This window comes from Cryptomeria japonica, chromosome 8 (assembly GCF_030272615.1).
Source record: "Cryptomeria japonica chromosome 8, Sugi_1.0, whole genome shotgun sequence".
Taxonomy (NCBI): Eukaryota; Viridiplantae; Streptophyta; class Pinopsida; order Cupressales; family Cupressaceae; genus Cryptomeria; species Cryptomeria japonica.
The window spans coordinates 668,814,983-668,832,167 of record NC_081412.1 but is presented as its reverse complement, the minus strand read 5'-3'; the positions used below and the strand labels follow the sequence as shown (position 1 = coordinate 668,832,167).

Here is a 17,185-nt window from a genome sequence, read left to right as displayed (position 1 = left end):
GAGCTGACTACGGGGGCAACCGTCAATTAGGTGCTCTACCAAAGTCAGCTTCCAAGAAATGAGCCAAAAAAACTTTCCGACTTCGTACACTAGTGCTGGGAAAAGCAAACAAACCCCTTCAAAAACTGACAGGGAGACAACCCCTTCCGAAAGGACACCTACACTACGGAAAGCAAACTAAACTAAAGCCAAAAACAAGAAATCTAAGCTAAAAAACAGAAAACGAACAAAAACAGAAAATAAAAACCCAAACTATGTACAAGGAGAAACTGACTGTACAAAATGCGGGGTGCATGCATGCGTTCCCGACCCAGGATGATTTTTCAGTATGTGCAGCAGTAAAAAGGCAGTGGGAACAGTTCTCAGTTTGGCCTGTTTGTCTCTATATTCTAAAAAGAAAACTTTCAGTTGGCCACTCTCAGGTTTAACCAGGACATCAGATAGAATTATTAATTGAGGGAGTTCATTAGGTTCGTGGTTAATCCATTTACAAGTTGTTTTCCCAAAATATTCAAAATTAAACGGAAAATTTTCAGAATTAACAGCAGGAGGGAAAGAAACAACCTGGCAAGTTTCTGAGTCATGCGGAGTATTGTACGGTGGATTGTGCGGCGAGAAGGCTTCAACTGTTGTATCAGGAGGTCGCCATTGGTGGTGCAGCATCTCGATAGCGCTTGGTGTATGCAAATCAGCATCACATTCCACATTAGGTTGCGCAGGCTGAAAACCAGTCTTGAAACCGAACTCGAACTCAGGAAAGAGGGGTGCATCATCTGCTGGTGCATCTTCATATTGTGTGAACAATGCGGCCTTATGAACTTCTATCAGTACGTCCTCAAACAACAGGGACCGTTCGATTGATTGGCCCCCAAAAACATCCTTGACGGACTCTTGGACTGCATCGTCTATTAGCGAGCCTACTGCAAATTGCCCCTCAGTGTCGGGTTGATCTATGGAGCTCACTGGATCATCCTCTTGAACACTGTCCTCATCAATTGCAAGGATAATAAATTCATCTGCTGCCTTGGTCTGATTGACTGGTTCATCTTGCTCAGCACTTGATAGCTCCAACTTAACATCGTCAAAAGGTGTGGTGTTGTATTGATTTTGCGATCTTCTGTATTCATCTGCAGTGAGGTAGGCACTCCACACTTTGCTGGCAATGCTCTCCTCTAGATCTTCCAGCGGTCCAAATTGGGCGATTTGCTCTCCTTCAACCAACCTTCAAACTTCTTCGTTTTACTATGTCACCGAAAATAGGGTGTTTAAAGCTTTTCGCAGGGTTTATATTTCGCGATTTTCCTCATTTATCAAACTTCAACGAAATGCACCATTTCGCAAACCTTTAACCTTTCGTGATTTTCCTCCAGGTTGCGAACTTTGGGTTTTGAGAGCTTTTTGCAAGGCTTTAACTATGGTGTTGCCGAAAATGGGGTTTTGCATCTCCGCAAGCCTTCATACTCCTTCGCGATTTACTTTGCTTTGGGTCGAAGTTCGGCGTTTTAGACTTTATAATAAATCGCACTGTTGCCAAACTTCGGGACTTTCGGATCTTTTTCAAACTTAAACTCCGTGACTTACTTGGTTAAAACTTTGGCGATTTTAGACTTTATGCAAACTTCGGCGAAATAGGGTCTTTTGCAAGGATTTAACCTTTTCGCGATTTCCTTATGGATGCCGAACTTCGGTGATTGAGAGGTTTATGCAAACTTTAAAACTCCGCGATCTTCCTATGGATGCCAAACTTCAGCGTTTGAGGTCTCTTTTTCAACTTTAAAACTCACGATTTTGCCTTAGTTCAAACTTCGGTGATTTTGACACTTACGCAAACTTTATAAACTGACATTTTTCTCTGTTGTATGCGAATTTTGGGATTGTATGGAGCTTTTTTGCAAACCTTAAAAACTTTCGTGATTTTCTTTTCCATACATCACGAACTTCGGGGGGTATAACGTCTCTTTGCAAACTTTTATAAAATTTCGCCCTTAATGCGAACTTCGGCGAAATAGAGTCTTTTGAAAACCTTTGCAATTTATCCATTGTTGGCGAATTTTGGGGGTTTGTGACCTTTTTCAAACTTATGATATTTTTAACTTTTAACCCCCATTTGGCGAAAATCGGCATTTCAATGTCTTTGCAGGCTTTTAAATCTTTCTTCACATTTAGGCGACTTTGCGAGAATTGGGGAGTTTGAAGTTTGCAATATGGCCCTAGAGGCCGAATTTGGTTTTAGCGGCACTTGACCCTTCATATCCCCTTCCTCTTCCACAAGGACAGAAAGGCACAAACTAGGGGTCCTTGTCCAAGACGGGGATGGGTGTGCAATACGCACAACAGTACGGAGGGGGGGCGTTATTGCCACACTGGCGGGTACCCCAAGATGCAGTGTATTTAGAGTACGTGGTACACTCCAAGGGCAACGAGTTCTTGTTATGCGCAACAGTGGGGCCTCGCTCATCTTCATAAACTCATCACTCGCCACTCGAAGGGGTTTGTGTACAAAGGAGCATGAAGGGTTCGATGTCAAGTTGGCAAGAGGCAATCTCCTATCATGCACTCACCTGGTTCCGCAACTGAGTATCACCATGGGAAATTACACGGTGACCGACGATTTCTTTGTTGTAGATCTCGATGACACGGATGTCATATTGGGCATTCAATGGATGGAGACCCTCGACCAGTACACGCAAAGCTTCAAAAGGATGGAGTTCTCATTCGAGGTGGATGTCAAGAAGGTGGTTCTCAGGGGAATGTCGAATGGCGGCCCGAGGGAGATTTCCGCCAAAAGGATGGAAGCCATCTTCAAACATGATGAAGTAGTCTGGGCAGCACATTGCTTGATCTCTACAAAACCTGTGAAAAAGAAACCAACTTACTACCAGGATGAGGAACTTCAGTCGGTTCTGGATTAGCATAGTTTGGTCTTCGCTGATATTCCACCTGGTATACCCCCACACCGAGGGTTTGAGCACACCATCGAGTTGGAGGAAGGAGCAAAACCCGTTATCACCACACCCTATCGCCATCCGAAGAAGTTCAAAGATGAGATAGAGAAAAAGATCCAAGAACTCCTCGAAGGATGGATCCGGCCCAGTTCTAGCCCCTTTGCATCCTCGATGGTACTGGTGAAGAAGAAGGACGAAACTCTCAGAATGTGTGTCGACTATCGTGCACTGAACAAGAAGACTATCAAGAATAGGTACCCCATTCCCAGGATCGATGAGCTACTGGACGAACTACATGGCACAATCTATTTCTCCAAGATTGATCTTTGCTCCGGCTACCATCAGATCCGTATGAGGGAGCAAGATGTGGAAAAGACAGCCTTTCGTTGCCATTACAGACACTATGAGTTACAGACACTGTGAGTTCTTGGTCATGCCGTTTGGATTAACCAATGCTCCAGCCACTTTTCAGTCATGCATGAACCACATCTTCAACAAGCAACTGGATAAGTTCCTATTGGTATTCTTCGATGACATACTCATCTACAACAAGACCTGGGAGGAACATGTGGGGCATTTGGATGAAGTATTGGGGATTATGGAATCACAATCACTGTATGCCAAAAGGTCCAAATGTGAATTTGGAATGACCGAGGTCCTGTACTTGGGTCACGTCATCAGCGCCCAGGGGGTAAAAGTTCAACAAGAGAAGATTCAGGCCATTTTGGATTGGCCTCCACCCAAGACTCTCTCGAAGCTGTGTGGATTTTTTGGTTTGTGTAGTTATTATAGAAGGTTTGTGAAAGGATTTTCACAACTTGGAGTACCACTGACAGATCTGACAAAGAAAGGATCTTTCCGTTGGAATGCGCAAGCGCAACAGACCTTCGACAAATTAAAAGAAGTTATGAGTACGTGTCTGGTTCTAGCACTACCAGACTTCACTCTCCCTTTCATCCTGGAGTGCGATGCCTTGGAGGAAGGCATTGGAGCAGTGTTGATGCAAGACCGTCACCCCATTGCGTTCGAGAGTCGGAAGCTCTCGGGAGTTGAGCAGTTGTATTCCATCTACGACAAGGAGATGCTCGCCATCATACACGCACTGACGAAGTTTCGGCAGTACCTTGTTGGAGCAAAGTTTGTTGTGCAGACAGACCACAACAGCTTGTGATACTTCTTGGAGCAGAGAGATCTGAATGAACGACGACAGAAATGGGTGAGCAAAGTCCAGGCATTTGATTTCGACATTGAATATGTGAAGAGAAAGAATAATGTGGTCGTTGATGCCCTGTCAAGAAGGCCTGCCATATGTTCTTTATCTCAGATTTCGGCGGACTGGAAGGAATACCTGTTGATTGAATACTCCGAGAACACTTTTGCCTGCGAACTGATGGATGGTCAAGTGCAGGATGACCGATACAAGGTGGTTGACGACATCATTTATTACAAGGACAAAATTTATCTGGTACCCGAATCCAAGATGAAGGAAAAGATTATGAAGGAATTGCACGACTCTCCCTTGGCTGGACACCTGGGATACTTGAAAACCTACAGACAGATCCGTGAAAGGTTTTCCTGGAAGGGGCTTAAGAACGACGTCCTGCAGTATGTGTGGGAATGCTCCACCTGTCAGCAGAACAAATCTAAGCATAACCTATCGGCCGGACTGCTGCAACCACTGCCAATTCCCGACCAGAAATGGGATAGCATCTCGATGGATTTCATTACTGGACTCCCCAAAGTGCAAGGAAAGGATTGCATTTTTGTCATAGTTGACCCATTGACCAAGTATGCACATTTTTTTGCCATCCCCACAGGATATCAAGCAGTTCAAGTGGCCGAGTTGTTCTTCCGTGAGGTGTTCTGCCTACATCATTTATCACGAAACATAGTCAATGACAGGGATAGCCGTTTTATGAGTACCTTCTGGATGGAGTTATTTCGGTTGGCAGGAACCGAGTTGTCCCCCAGCACGAGCTACCATCCACAGACAGACGGGCAAACCGAGATTGTGAACAAATGGCTGGAGGGTTATCTCAAGAACTACGTCTCAGCTCAACAGAAGGCTTGGGTTCGCTGGCTACATTTGGGTGAACACTATTACAACACCACTTATCACATGTCGATAGGCATGCCACCTTTCAAAGCACTGTACAGTTATGAACCTTCTTCATTTGTTGACCTGGCATTGGGAGACAGTCGTGCACCGATGGCCAAAGATTGGCTTCAAGAGAGTTTAGACATCCTGACATCTCTCAAAGACAACCTGCAAAGGGATCAGAACCAGCAAAAGATGTATGCTGACCGACACCTGATTGAGCGGAATTTTGAGGTTGGTGATCTGGTTTACCTTCGACTTCAACCACACAGACAATCCTCCTTGAAGACAAGTGGTAAGGAGAAGTTGAAGCCGCATTTCTATGGACCCTACAGGGTGGTTCGGAGAGTGGGTGAAGTTGCCTACGAGTTGGAGCTTCCTGGGGGGAGTCGGATTCACAATGTTTTTCACGTGTCATGTCTAAAGAAGGTCGTCGGGCAGCGCGTCACAGTGTCCAAGGATTTGCCACCCATCAACGAAGAAGGGAAACTAATTCTAGAGTCGGCGGAGATCATCGATGTCAAAGAAAAGAGGTTGAGAACACGCACAGTCAAGGAGTTCCTTGTACGTTGGAAGAATCTACCCATCGAGGATGCCACCTGGGAAGGCGAGCAAATTCTGGAGCATCCAAGTCAGCAATTGCTTGAGGGCAAGCAATTTTTGGCCTGGGAGGACTGTGATGTCCCCGATATAATTAAATAATAAATCTAATTACTTTATTGTAAGGCCCCAAATTTAATAACAAATCTTTCGGGCCCTTTTATTTAATTAGATTAGGCATGTTTTGGTTGGTCGTGTCAGCCCGTTTGTAACCCTTCGGGAAGTTTCCCGGAGCCCATATATATGGCCGTGTTAGTCATTGTTGTAGGTATGCAAATTTTGATATTTTTCTCTCTTGTGCAAATTCCTGTTGGAGTTCTGGTTTCCGCCATTTTGGAGGTGAAAGACCCTCCCTATTTGGTATTTGCAGTTTCGGTGGGATTCACCCCACCCTATTTTGTTCAGTGTTCTTGTTCCGGATCTAGCAAATCTTGAATTTCATCATTGTTACTTCTCCAATTGCGTATTTGTTAATCTGATTTACATGCATAAAGGATTCCTAATATTCCGAATTCATCACTCAATACACTTGCGGGAGATTAACCCCTTCACAAGTTGAAGTCCACCGTACCCCCCCTCACCGTACGGTTACACTCCCTCCTCACCACCGTACGACCGCACCACCGTACACCCTTGCTTCCTCCACCAGTACGATCAGAGAACATTACAAGCTAGTCACTGTGTATATGTGACATATGCTAGAGCTAGTCACTATGTATATGTGATGCGTATGAGCTAGTCACCTTATGTATAGGTGATGTATGCTCAAGTCACTCGCTATGGGAATTGGGGGATTATGGAATGATATGACCACTGATATAAGTGGGCAAACTATGAAACCTCTGATTTCCCACAAGGGTATACATTTGCAAGGTCATTTGGAATTAACCCTTGAGACTTAGGTCTAGGTCTAGGAATGCCCTGACATCGAGAACTCGCCACCTCCAAGAGTAAGCATATACGTGGTGACATTGAGTCATCACGACAAGAGGGGTTGATTAAGTTTAAAGTTGTTGCAAATTAAATTTAAAGATTAAAAAAATTAGTAGTGACCAAAGGGCGGTTGTTAAAATTTTCTTAAACACTTTTACCTTGGCCCTTGGTACTCATCTCATGTCTTGAAAACATGTTCTAGTCTTGGAAATGCATCCAATCTCAGAGACTCTTATGATGATGTCTCGAAAAATCAGGAGACTTCATATGGAGTTTCCTTTCATCTCTATATGTCTCCTAGAAGCATTCCTTGAATATTGGGAAATTTCCTATAAAAGTTTCTAAGATATATCTTATAAATTACACATGTTTTTGTTTTAAAGTCCCGAGATGTGGTTGACGAAAGCTAAAAGAATTAAAGAAATAAACCATAGATTTATAATTTTTTTTATTTTTGGCATAATATGTATAAGTTTGTTTGTAGCAGAAAAAATTCTTATAAAATCCCATAGAAGTAATAGTATGAAGAAAAATAATAATAAAGCTTAAGACATATGCATACAATTACATTGAATTTTTATCAATTGGTTGAAAATATAGTCATCTTTGAGGGACCACATACCATGTTTTAAAATAGCAATATTCCCCTCCAATCGTTGTTTTTAATCTTTAGGTTATTATGGTTTAAAATTATTAATTTTATATCGTGGTGACAATTATCAAATATCAACATATTTAATCTTTTCTTTTGTTGTCATCTATTTCAATACTTCCAAATTTTAATTTTTTAATTTTAAAGCATTTCAATTTTACATTCTTTAAAGTTTTAAATTCATATTATATATATAACGTTTGACATCTCCAAGCACCTGTCTTCAATTTTTTTTTTATAATGGTGTGCCAATTTCTGTCCCCGTCTCCAATACTAGTAGCAGTCCCCATCTGATGATACAACTATGGTTTAAATTTTTTTCTTCACATAATAATGGTAGTTTTCAAAAAAACGTCAATTCATTCATTTAAACTTTAAATGTTATTTCTAACAAATTTGCACTTTGAATTATATTTCCGTTTTTAATCAAGTTTCCAAATGATTTATTGCTAATGTTTAGTCTAGGAAAATGCACTCTAAGGAATTGGTTGGTTCTAGAAAATATAACTCTTCTATGATTTATGGCTAGAGATTGTATTTGATGCTGATTTTTACCATACTCTAAGATCTAATCAGAAGTTTTGAGAATATTTTACCATACTCTAAGATCTAATCAGAAGTTTTGAGAATATTCCTAGAATGCAGCCCTAAGTATTTTTTGCCAGGACAACAAATGATGCGGGACTAGGTTTGCCTCTTCCTCTTCCATCATGCCTATCGCACATCAAAATTTAATATAAATGCAGATGACATAATTAGAAATAAAAAGATCCTGAAGGCTAAGTTCAAAGTTTATCCTCATTCACTGCATAATGGAACATCCGATATAAGAGTTATCATAATGCACAAAATGAACACTGGATTGTGCATTGTATTATGCTTCAAGGTTAGAAAAATGTCAAATTGACAAGAATGGATTCATGAATGTACATGGTGAAAGAAATCCAATAATGAATATCTAAATCATCTAGATCCATTCCATCTCTTGGCACTTGCTTTTCATGTTACAACAGCAACAAAGCTATAGCTTCATACTCGAAAATCTCCCACAAAACCATAAAATTATGCCAAACTAGATTACCCAATTTGCAGGAAACTTCATTGAAAGAATACAAAACCAAATGAAACTTCATGGAACACCAAAGAAATGAATGTTCTGATATTCAACAACAAATAATCAGACCTAAGATTTGAACACCAAAATTCTACACCAAAATCACAAAATATGACAAATCTGGTACATTCAATTAACTCAAAATGCCACAAACTGATACTGTTTGAGATCCAAATGAAAATAGCAGCATATGAATCTTATCACAACTATAATAACAACAATATATTGCTCTAGCACATCCATAATACTCAACACAACCAAAAATCCACACAACTATGCCTGAAAATCACTGAAAACAACACCTAAAGAGCCACTAAATCTTGAAAAGAAATGACAAATGATTTACTAATTTTCTTAAGATCAAATGCAATCTTTGGATGAGAATGCCCTTTGCAATCAAAGGATTTCCATTCTCTAATCACCCAAAGCTCATGGGTTTTCATCTACAAGCCTTCTCCTTCAACAGGTTTTCGTCCATTAAAGAATTTGTTTGCAAATTTGCAAAAATGAGAGAAGAGATAATATCATAATAATCAACATCCTTCCAAATGACCCAAACAAACATATTTATAACCATCCAAAATCCATCGTCCATTGGGATACATGACTATTGAGTTGCCAATTGTTGAGTTGCCCCCAAAAACCTTTCATTTGCTTTTTGAATTTTTCATCCAAAAGACACATTTTCCGAAACCTTATTTTGCGTGTAATTTACTTTTCACTTGTAGAACTGAAGGGGCATGCTATTTAATATTTATTTGTCCCTTTGTTATTGGAATTGAACGAACAATAATAAATATTAAATAAATTCTTCTATTTTCTATACTTTTCTGATTAACCCATAGAGACATAAAATGGGTTATTATTTGCTAAAATCCAAATTTAAACAAAAAGGGACATGACAGGCAAAGGTTTGTGTAATGTCCCCAATATAATTAAATAATATTAATTATTGTATGGCCCTAAATTTAATAATAAAATCTGTCGGGCCCCTTTTTTATTTTATTAGTTAAGTTATGTTTGTGTCGGCCCGTTTGTAACCCTTTGGGAAGTTTCCCGGAGCCCATATTTATGGCCGAGTCTATCATAGTTGTAGGTATGGGAATTTTTGGTATCTTTTCTCTATTGTGCGAATTCCTATTGGAGTTCTGTTATCCGCCATTTCGGAGGTGAAAGATCCTCCCTATTTGGTATTTGCAGTTTCGGTGAGGTTCACCTCTCACCCTATTCTGTCTTTGTACTCGTTCCAGATCTGGCAAATCTTGAATTTTATCATTGTTCACTTTCTCCAGTTGCGTATCTGTTAATCTGGTTTACATGCATATGGAGAACTCCTAATATTCGGAATCCATTACTCCGAAAGATCACCACACAACTGCTGAAGCTCACCGTACCACTGCACCTTCATAGCCTCACACTGTACTACCACCCTCCTTTCTCACCACCGTACGGCCTTCTCTGGCCCCACCATACACCTTTCTCACCACCGTATGGCCTTCTTTGGCCCCACCGTACACCTTCCTCACCACTGTACGGCCTCCTTTGGCCCCACCGTACACCTTCCTCACCATCGTACGACCCTCTTGAAATCCACCGTACGGCCTGCTTGACATCACCGTACGGCCCTTACACCGTACGCCCTCCATTACTCCACCATACGGCACTTACACCATATGACTCTCCTTCCTCTCCTACCGTAAGGCCACCCAGCTACCGTACGAGTGTCCCTTCCACCGTACGGTAATTCAGCCTTTTGGCACAGTACAGGTCTAGAACATTACAGTAGGAGACGATTCTGAAGGAAATGCACAACTCTCCCTTGGCCGGACACCCGAGATACTTGAAAACCTACAGACAGGACTGGGAGAGTTTTTCCTGGAAGGGACTTAAGAACGACGTTCTATAGTATGTGCGGAAATGCTCCACCTATCAACCAAACAAATCTGAGCACACCTTACCCGCTGGACTACTACAACCATTGCCAATCCCTGACCAGAAATGGGATAGCATCTTGATGGATTTCATTACCAGAATTCCCCTAGTGAAAAGAAAGGATTGCATCTTCGTTGTGGCAGATCGTTTGACCAAGTATGCCCAATTCTTTTCCATCTCCATTGGATACCAGGCAGCCCAAGTGGCCGGGTGGTTCTTCCGTGAGGTATTTTTCCTGCATAATCTTCCGCAGAACATAGTGAGTGACAGGGATTCTGGAACACCACAGTGGTATGAAGAACATGTGACAGACATGAGCGTTACTTTTCAGGAAGAGCGGCATCTACATGAGAAGAACCTATTGCAGATGAGTTTCAAGATTCCAGACCACAATGGGAAAATGACTGATTGCCATGATGGCATGATAGCTTGGGATTCGGGCATCGATGTGTTTGATGATTCGTTTCAGTGGGATCTTGACAACTCCGGAGATGGCAACGTCTATATTAGAGTGGAGCAGTGGAAGTTGGAGGGAGGTTTACTCTTCTCACGTACTTCCATGTGTGGGCACGTGGTCATGTTGCGGCATGAAGATTTCAGATATGGCTATCCGTGTGCGTGCTTGGTTCCGATCCCTGGATCTCTGCAGTGGGCAAACCATTTAATGATGGATTGCTTGAGGGCAAGCAATCTTTGGGCGGCGAGGATTTGTAATGTCCCAGATTAAATTAAATAATATTAATTATTGTATGGCCCTAAATTTAATAATAAAATCTGTTGGGCCCCTTTTTTATTTTATTAGTTAAGTTATGTTTATGTCGGCCCGTTTGTAACCCTTCGGGAAGTTTCCCGGAGCCCATATTTATGGCCGAGTCTATCATAGTTGTAGGTATGGGAATTTTTGGTATCTTTTCTCTATTGTGCGAATTCCTGTTGGAGTTCTGTTATCCGCCATTTCGAAGGTGAAAGATCCTCCCTATTTGGTATTTGCAATTTCGGTGAGGTTCACCTCTCACCCTATTCTGTCTTTGTACTCGTTCCAGATCTGGCAAATCTTGAATTTTATCATTGTTCACTTTCTCCAGTTGCATATCTGTTAATCTGGTTTACATGCATAAGGAGAACTCCTAATATTCGGAATCCATTACTCCGAAAGATCACCACACAACTACTGAAGCTCACCGTACCACTGCACCTTCATAGCCTCACACTGTACTACCACCCTCCTTTCTCACCATCGTACGGCCTTCTCTGGCCCCACCGTACACCTTTCTCACCACCGTACGGCCTTCTTTGGCCCCACTGTACACCTTCCTCACCACCGTACGGCCTCCTTTGGCCCCACCATACACCTTCCTCACCACCGTACGACCCTCTTGAGCTCCACTGTACAACCTGCTTGACATCACCGTACAGCTCTTACACCGTACGCCCTCCATCACTCCACCGTACGGCACTTACACTGTACGACTCTCCTTCCTCTCCTACCGTACGACCACCCAGCTACCGTACGGGTGTCCCTTCCACCGTACGGTAATTCAGCCTTTTGGCACCGTATAGGTCCGGAACATTACAATTTGAGTGTAAACATCAAATCTTATGCATTTTTTATGTAGAACATAATCCACATTGATATTATCTCATGGCACAATTGCCTTATTTTCTCTTGAATATGGAATGAGATGCCATTTTGAGTCCACTAAGCATTTTTACACTGCTAGCAAAATCTCCAAGAAAGGTTCTATTTGGCATTATTCGTGGGCCACTATAGTTCCACATTGCAAAAGCACATGTCAAAATCAAAAGCAAGGTTTGATTGAAAAAATAACAAGTTTTGAGCTTGTGCGAGGTAGGCTAATGTTGCATAATGAAGTAGATGAATGTAAATCTCTCCAGTTTTGCTCCCATGTCAACACAACAGTTGCTTTCCCTTTGAGACTTGAGTCCCAATTTGTGGTTTGTTATATGCTTAGTTCTTATTTGCAGCGTGGTGTACCCTCCACATCTTCTTTTCAATTTCCATTGAACCCTTTTTTAGATTAAGTATAGATGCCACCAAACAAATATGAGTATGAAGCATCTTTGACCTCCATATCCTAAGATCCCTCATCTTTGTTATCTGTGTTCTTTGTTGAATGCTTGTGAAACAGAAACTCTGCTGAGCACAGTCGGAGTGCATTGATAATACAGAAAAGAGTCCAAAACTATTTATATTTTTGGTATCCATCTTCAACCATCTCCCTTGCAAATTATTGGTATCTGTATTGGCTAGTCTTCAGAACATTTTTTCTCTACCCTTATATCACTTCTTTGAAGATGGCAGTCATATAATTTACCTTCCCTCAACTCTTTGATATTGCTATGGTATTTCAAAAAAATCATCTTAGCTGTGTTATAAGTTCATTCTAATAATGCACTGCATTTTTTCTCACTTGCTGATGAAATAGTTGCTTGCAAAACGAAAATAGACTAAAGTCTTCTTGTCATTGAGATTACAGCAACATAAATGTCATTTAGATTTCAATGCTTTGTGATTACTGGCATATGGAAGCTGAATGATATTTGTTCAGCTCAAATACCATCAATTATGAGAAATTGGGATAATGCTTGTTCTTTCTCTATGCTTGGTTAACTGATTATCACAGAATGAATGAATCTTCTCCTAAAGTCTCAGAGTTAGAGTGGTCTGAGGATTTGGGTAAGCTACAACTTTTCATATGTTCACTAGGTTGGCTTTGATTCAGCCTCTTTCCCCAACCTGCAGCTAGCTGTCAACAATTTTGCTTGTTCAGGCAAGTTTGTTAGCATCTTTGCAGTGGTGGCTCTCATGGGTGCCCCTTCCTTGCCTTCCCATTAGTAGCAACCTGAGCAAAAAAGGTTAGGGTGGTGGTCAGAGATTTCCTCATCCAAAAGCACCTTGTTGGCTTATTTCATTGTTTCCAGCTGCTTCCCCACCGCTGCTTCTAACCCAAAATTATTTTTCCTCCCTAAACACATGGAGGCAAAAATTACCAATTACGTTCTTCCATGAGATGATTCTAATATGCAAGTTAATGGGGTTATGGTTGACTGTCCATATTCCCACATGCTGAATAGATGCTCATGCCACTTCATGCAAAACCATGGTGTTAAGTTTGTTCGAATGGGTATTTCTACATCACCTTTGCTTTTGAGAAGGGGAGGAAAGTTTCATCGGTATCGAAAACCTCTTCATGAAGACTTAAGAATGCAATTTAACACAACAGTGGACACATTGAGAAGTGTCCCAGCCTAATCCAGCTTATTGTTTTACTTCTCAACTCCTGAATAGAATCTGTAATGCCCAAATTGTGCCAAGGACAAAACATGCAAAGAAAGGCCAACAAATGTTTCACATTAGACAATAGTATCACACACGGTGAACAACTAACACATTAGTGTTGTCATCATGTCCAATAACACTTCACACAAACATCGTACATGTATGGAAGATACATGTAGATGATTGACTAGAGGAGAGATGACACCATCCTAATCTGAAAAGGGGTTCTTGGAATTAAAAGACCAACCTACACACACAGAGCTGTTACTTTGTTGCGAAGAGTTAGCAATGGACACAAAAACAAACTACAGAGATAGTTGGAGGCAAATAAACTATTTTGTATTAAACCTAAACTTTGACAAGCTGAAAACATCACGAACAGCCTTTGATTTCCCAGCAAATACATGAAAAATGGAAAACCTCAACTCGGATAGCCTTGGAATGAAAAAAAAAAAAGATGAATCAAGCACAAAGCATCCAAAATTAAAATCCCTTAAAACATCTAGCAGGTTTGCAATTTCCATAAATATGAAATATTAAACATCCTGTACCTAAAAACACAACAAAAGCAAAAGGCAGCCAGATCCAAAGCCTGAATAAAAATTCATCTAGAACTTCTCAAATAAAAAAATTCATAGAAATCAAACCTAGAGCTCTAGATTACAGAGAAAGGGTCCAGGGGATTGCGATGTAAGTTTTAACGGTACTGGGGAACACTACTAAAAACATGACAAATTTTCAAATTCACTGAACACAATGAGATGGCCTACAACTCCAGCAGACATACAATGAAGTTTGCAATGTAAAGGTTATCATGAAACACTTTATAAATCTTAAGAATAAGATCCATGGGTACTCCACACCGTCTCCATGGCAACCCATAATGTCACCCAAGATTGACGAAGCAAAATTTAAGAATGGGTACTCCACACTGTATCCGAGGCAACCCATAATGTCACCCAAGATTTGGGAAGCGAATCTTAAGTATGTAATCCAAGCATACCCCACACCATATCAAGGCAACACATAATGTTCCCCGAGATTTTTGAACAAACACGAAACAGAAGATGATAAAGATATATCAAATAAAATGGGCTACAAATTCTTAAGCACACGGCCCCGTATATTTTATCATGTCAAACTCTCAAGCACGATGAGCTACAAAAATTGGATTTAGAATTCGAAAAGCATTTGGCGATGAATTTTTTTGTTAGATTATAAACATTGAAAACCCGATCCCAAACGATCAGTAGGGAATTCTCGCTAACTAACAGGAAAAAGAAAATTGAAACATCTTAACATTTGAATTAACACAAGACAAGCAAATTCTCACAGCCAAAATTACAATTCCCTAAAACCACCTACGACCTCCAAGAATGTTCTTAATGCCAATATCAAATCCAGGAATACTATTATCATCAATATATAGAGAATTACATAAAAAAAAATTAATTATAAATCACTTCATTTTACAAAAATTGTAGAGTGTCCTGACATGTTACCTGAATTGTTTTTGTTGCAAATTCTACACCAATGGTAGACTTGGAATCCAAGTAGAATTCATTGCGACTAAACCTTGACAAAAGATTAGATTTTCCCACTCCTGAATCTCCAATCAATACCACCTTGAACAAGTAATCATACTCATCATCAACTTTGTGTGCCATTTTCAAAATTTATCCCAAAGCCAATTATAAAAAAATTGATCACAGGGCAAACAGAGCAAATGGGCCTTCTCTAAATTCTATGAGAATCAGAATTCATCGAAACCCACAAATCAAGAGTGATCAGAAGCAGTGTCGGTTATGATGCAAAAGTAACAAATGGGCATCTCCTAAACACCCTGAGAATAAGATTTTCTCAAAACCCACAACCCCAGAATCAACAAAATCAATTGACTACTGGGTAAACAAAAACAAATAGGGGTCTCCAATACATTCTCAGAATGAGATTTCTTCACAATTTAGTTAGACCGAACGGATGCCTTCCTATTAGCATGAAAACGAAATTTCCTTAAAACCCACATTTCCTCCATCGCAAACGCAAAATTGATTGCAAAGTGGGTTATGTGGTGTTTTGTCAAATTCACAGTGCTGGAGCATGACATAAAAACAAAAACTATATTCTTGTGAGGAATTATGACTCCTGTCTTCTACTGTAATTGAATCTACTCTGCCTTAGCTTCGTTTGAAAGACATCACAAACTTGGTTTTATTTAGCATGAATATCAATTTATACTAGGTAGGATATATGCATGTAAACACAACGGTTTTTCAAATATTGGAAGGACAGAAGTGTGGACCCTCTTTTATTGTCTTGTTTCATTGTCCCAGAACATTTTTGTAATTATCTATGGAGGGCCTGGCATTTTACATTGCTATTTGTTGTGGGCATAAGACAGTGTTACCTTGTTTTAATCTTGCAAACGGTCATCAAATTTTGTATTGGTATGTGGGAAAACTCCATTCGTTGTGCACTTTGGTTTGGTGTTTCTTTAAATATGTGGATTAATTTGATATTTTCTAAATGTTTATGTTACATATTTAGATAAATATGACATTTATCAATTTTTTGAATTCTCATTCATTCATTCTACGATGGATCATTGAGTGTGATCCGAAACGTTGATGATTAAAAACTTGCACACAATCAAATCTAGAAGTTCTTCACTTAATTATCATGGATTGTGGAAATCTAATAGAATTGATGACTTTTTTATATCACGAACATTTTAATTTATCTTTATTTTACACTTTGTAGTACGAAATATTAGTTTAAATGTTTTCTTTTTGGGAGATAAAATTTGTATAGTAATATTTTATATATTTTAAAATCATTTTTTTTTTTTACATATATGTCGTTTTTCTTAAATTTTAATCTTAACTCTTGTTTAATAGAATTAAATTTTAACCTTAACTCTTGTTTAATAGAAAAATTAGCTCTATGCATGCTTCCTTGAATTCATTATTAAAAATGGAAAAGAGTCATCACCATTCTAAAACATCTAAACATATGTATTTTTTCTAAGACCACCTGAGATGTCCTCTATAATTGTTGAACACATATCCACCTTCATTCTTGTACCTTCAAGCACTAAAATCTTAATGCCAATTGTCTCGGACTCTTTTATGATACTTTATACTAAAGCATGTTTTCTATGAATTTAATCAATGGAAGTTCTTATTTGCACCACGGGCATCCTTTTTCCCCTACTTTTTAATATTGACAAGTGTTGTAGCAAGTGGCACAAGTGATAGCAATCTCTAGTTTTTACATGTACAAGTGAAGATCATGTCTAAAAATAAGTCATGCCCAAGAGACACTTTAATGTCGTAGTAAACACTTTTTCATTGTTGGAATGTTTTTTGTGATTATCAAGACACCATTGAGATTTGTTGGACATTAAAACAAGTATTAGAACATTTCGAATTGTGGCATTTCCAAAACCTTATTTCAATAACCCATAAAAAATTTATTGATGTCTTCCAAGCCTACTACTAGTACTTCTACAACCTCTAAATTAAATACAATTTATCTATTCCTTCTCTTGTCTAAATTTCGTAACTTACATAAACTCAAGTACTTGACCTCAATTCAACAATATTTTTAC

The 17,185-nt window shown here is 39.7% G+C and overlaps 1 protein-coding gene across 1 annotated transcript in view; it reads right to left on the bottom strand.

Annotated features, from left to right (window-relative positions):
* Positions 1-15,783, bottom strand: part of LOC131054846 (ras-related protein Rab2BV-like) — an 86,935-nt gene extending 71,152 nt beyond the window's left edge. Inside the window, exon 1 of the mRNA XM_059209840.1 lies at positions 15,078-15,783. Within this exon, the coding sequence (XP_059065823.1) occupies positions 15,078-15,242 (165 nt within the window). The 5' untranslated portion in view covers positions 15,243-15,783. The remainder of the gene's footprint in view (positions 1-15,077) is intronic.
* Between the last annotated feature and the right edge of the window lie 1,402 nt (positions 15,784-17,185).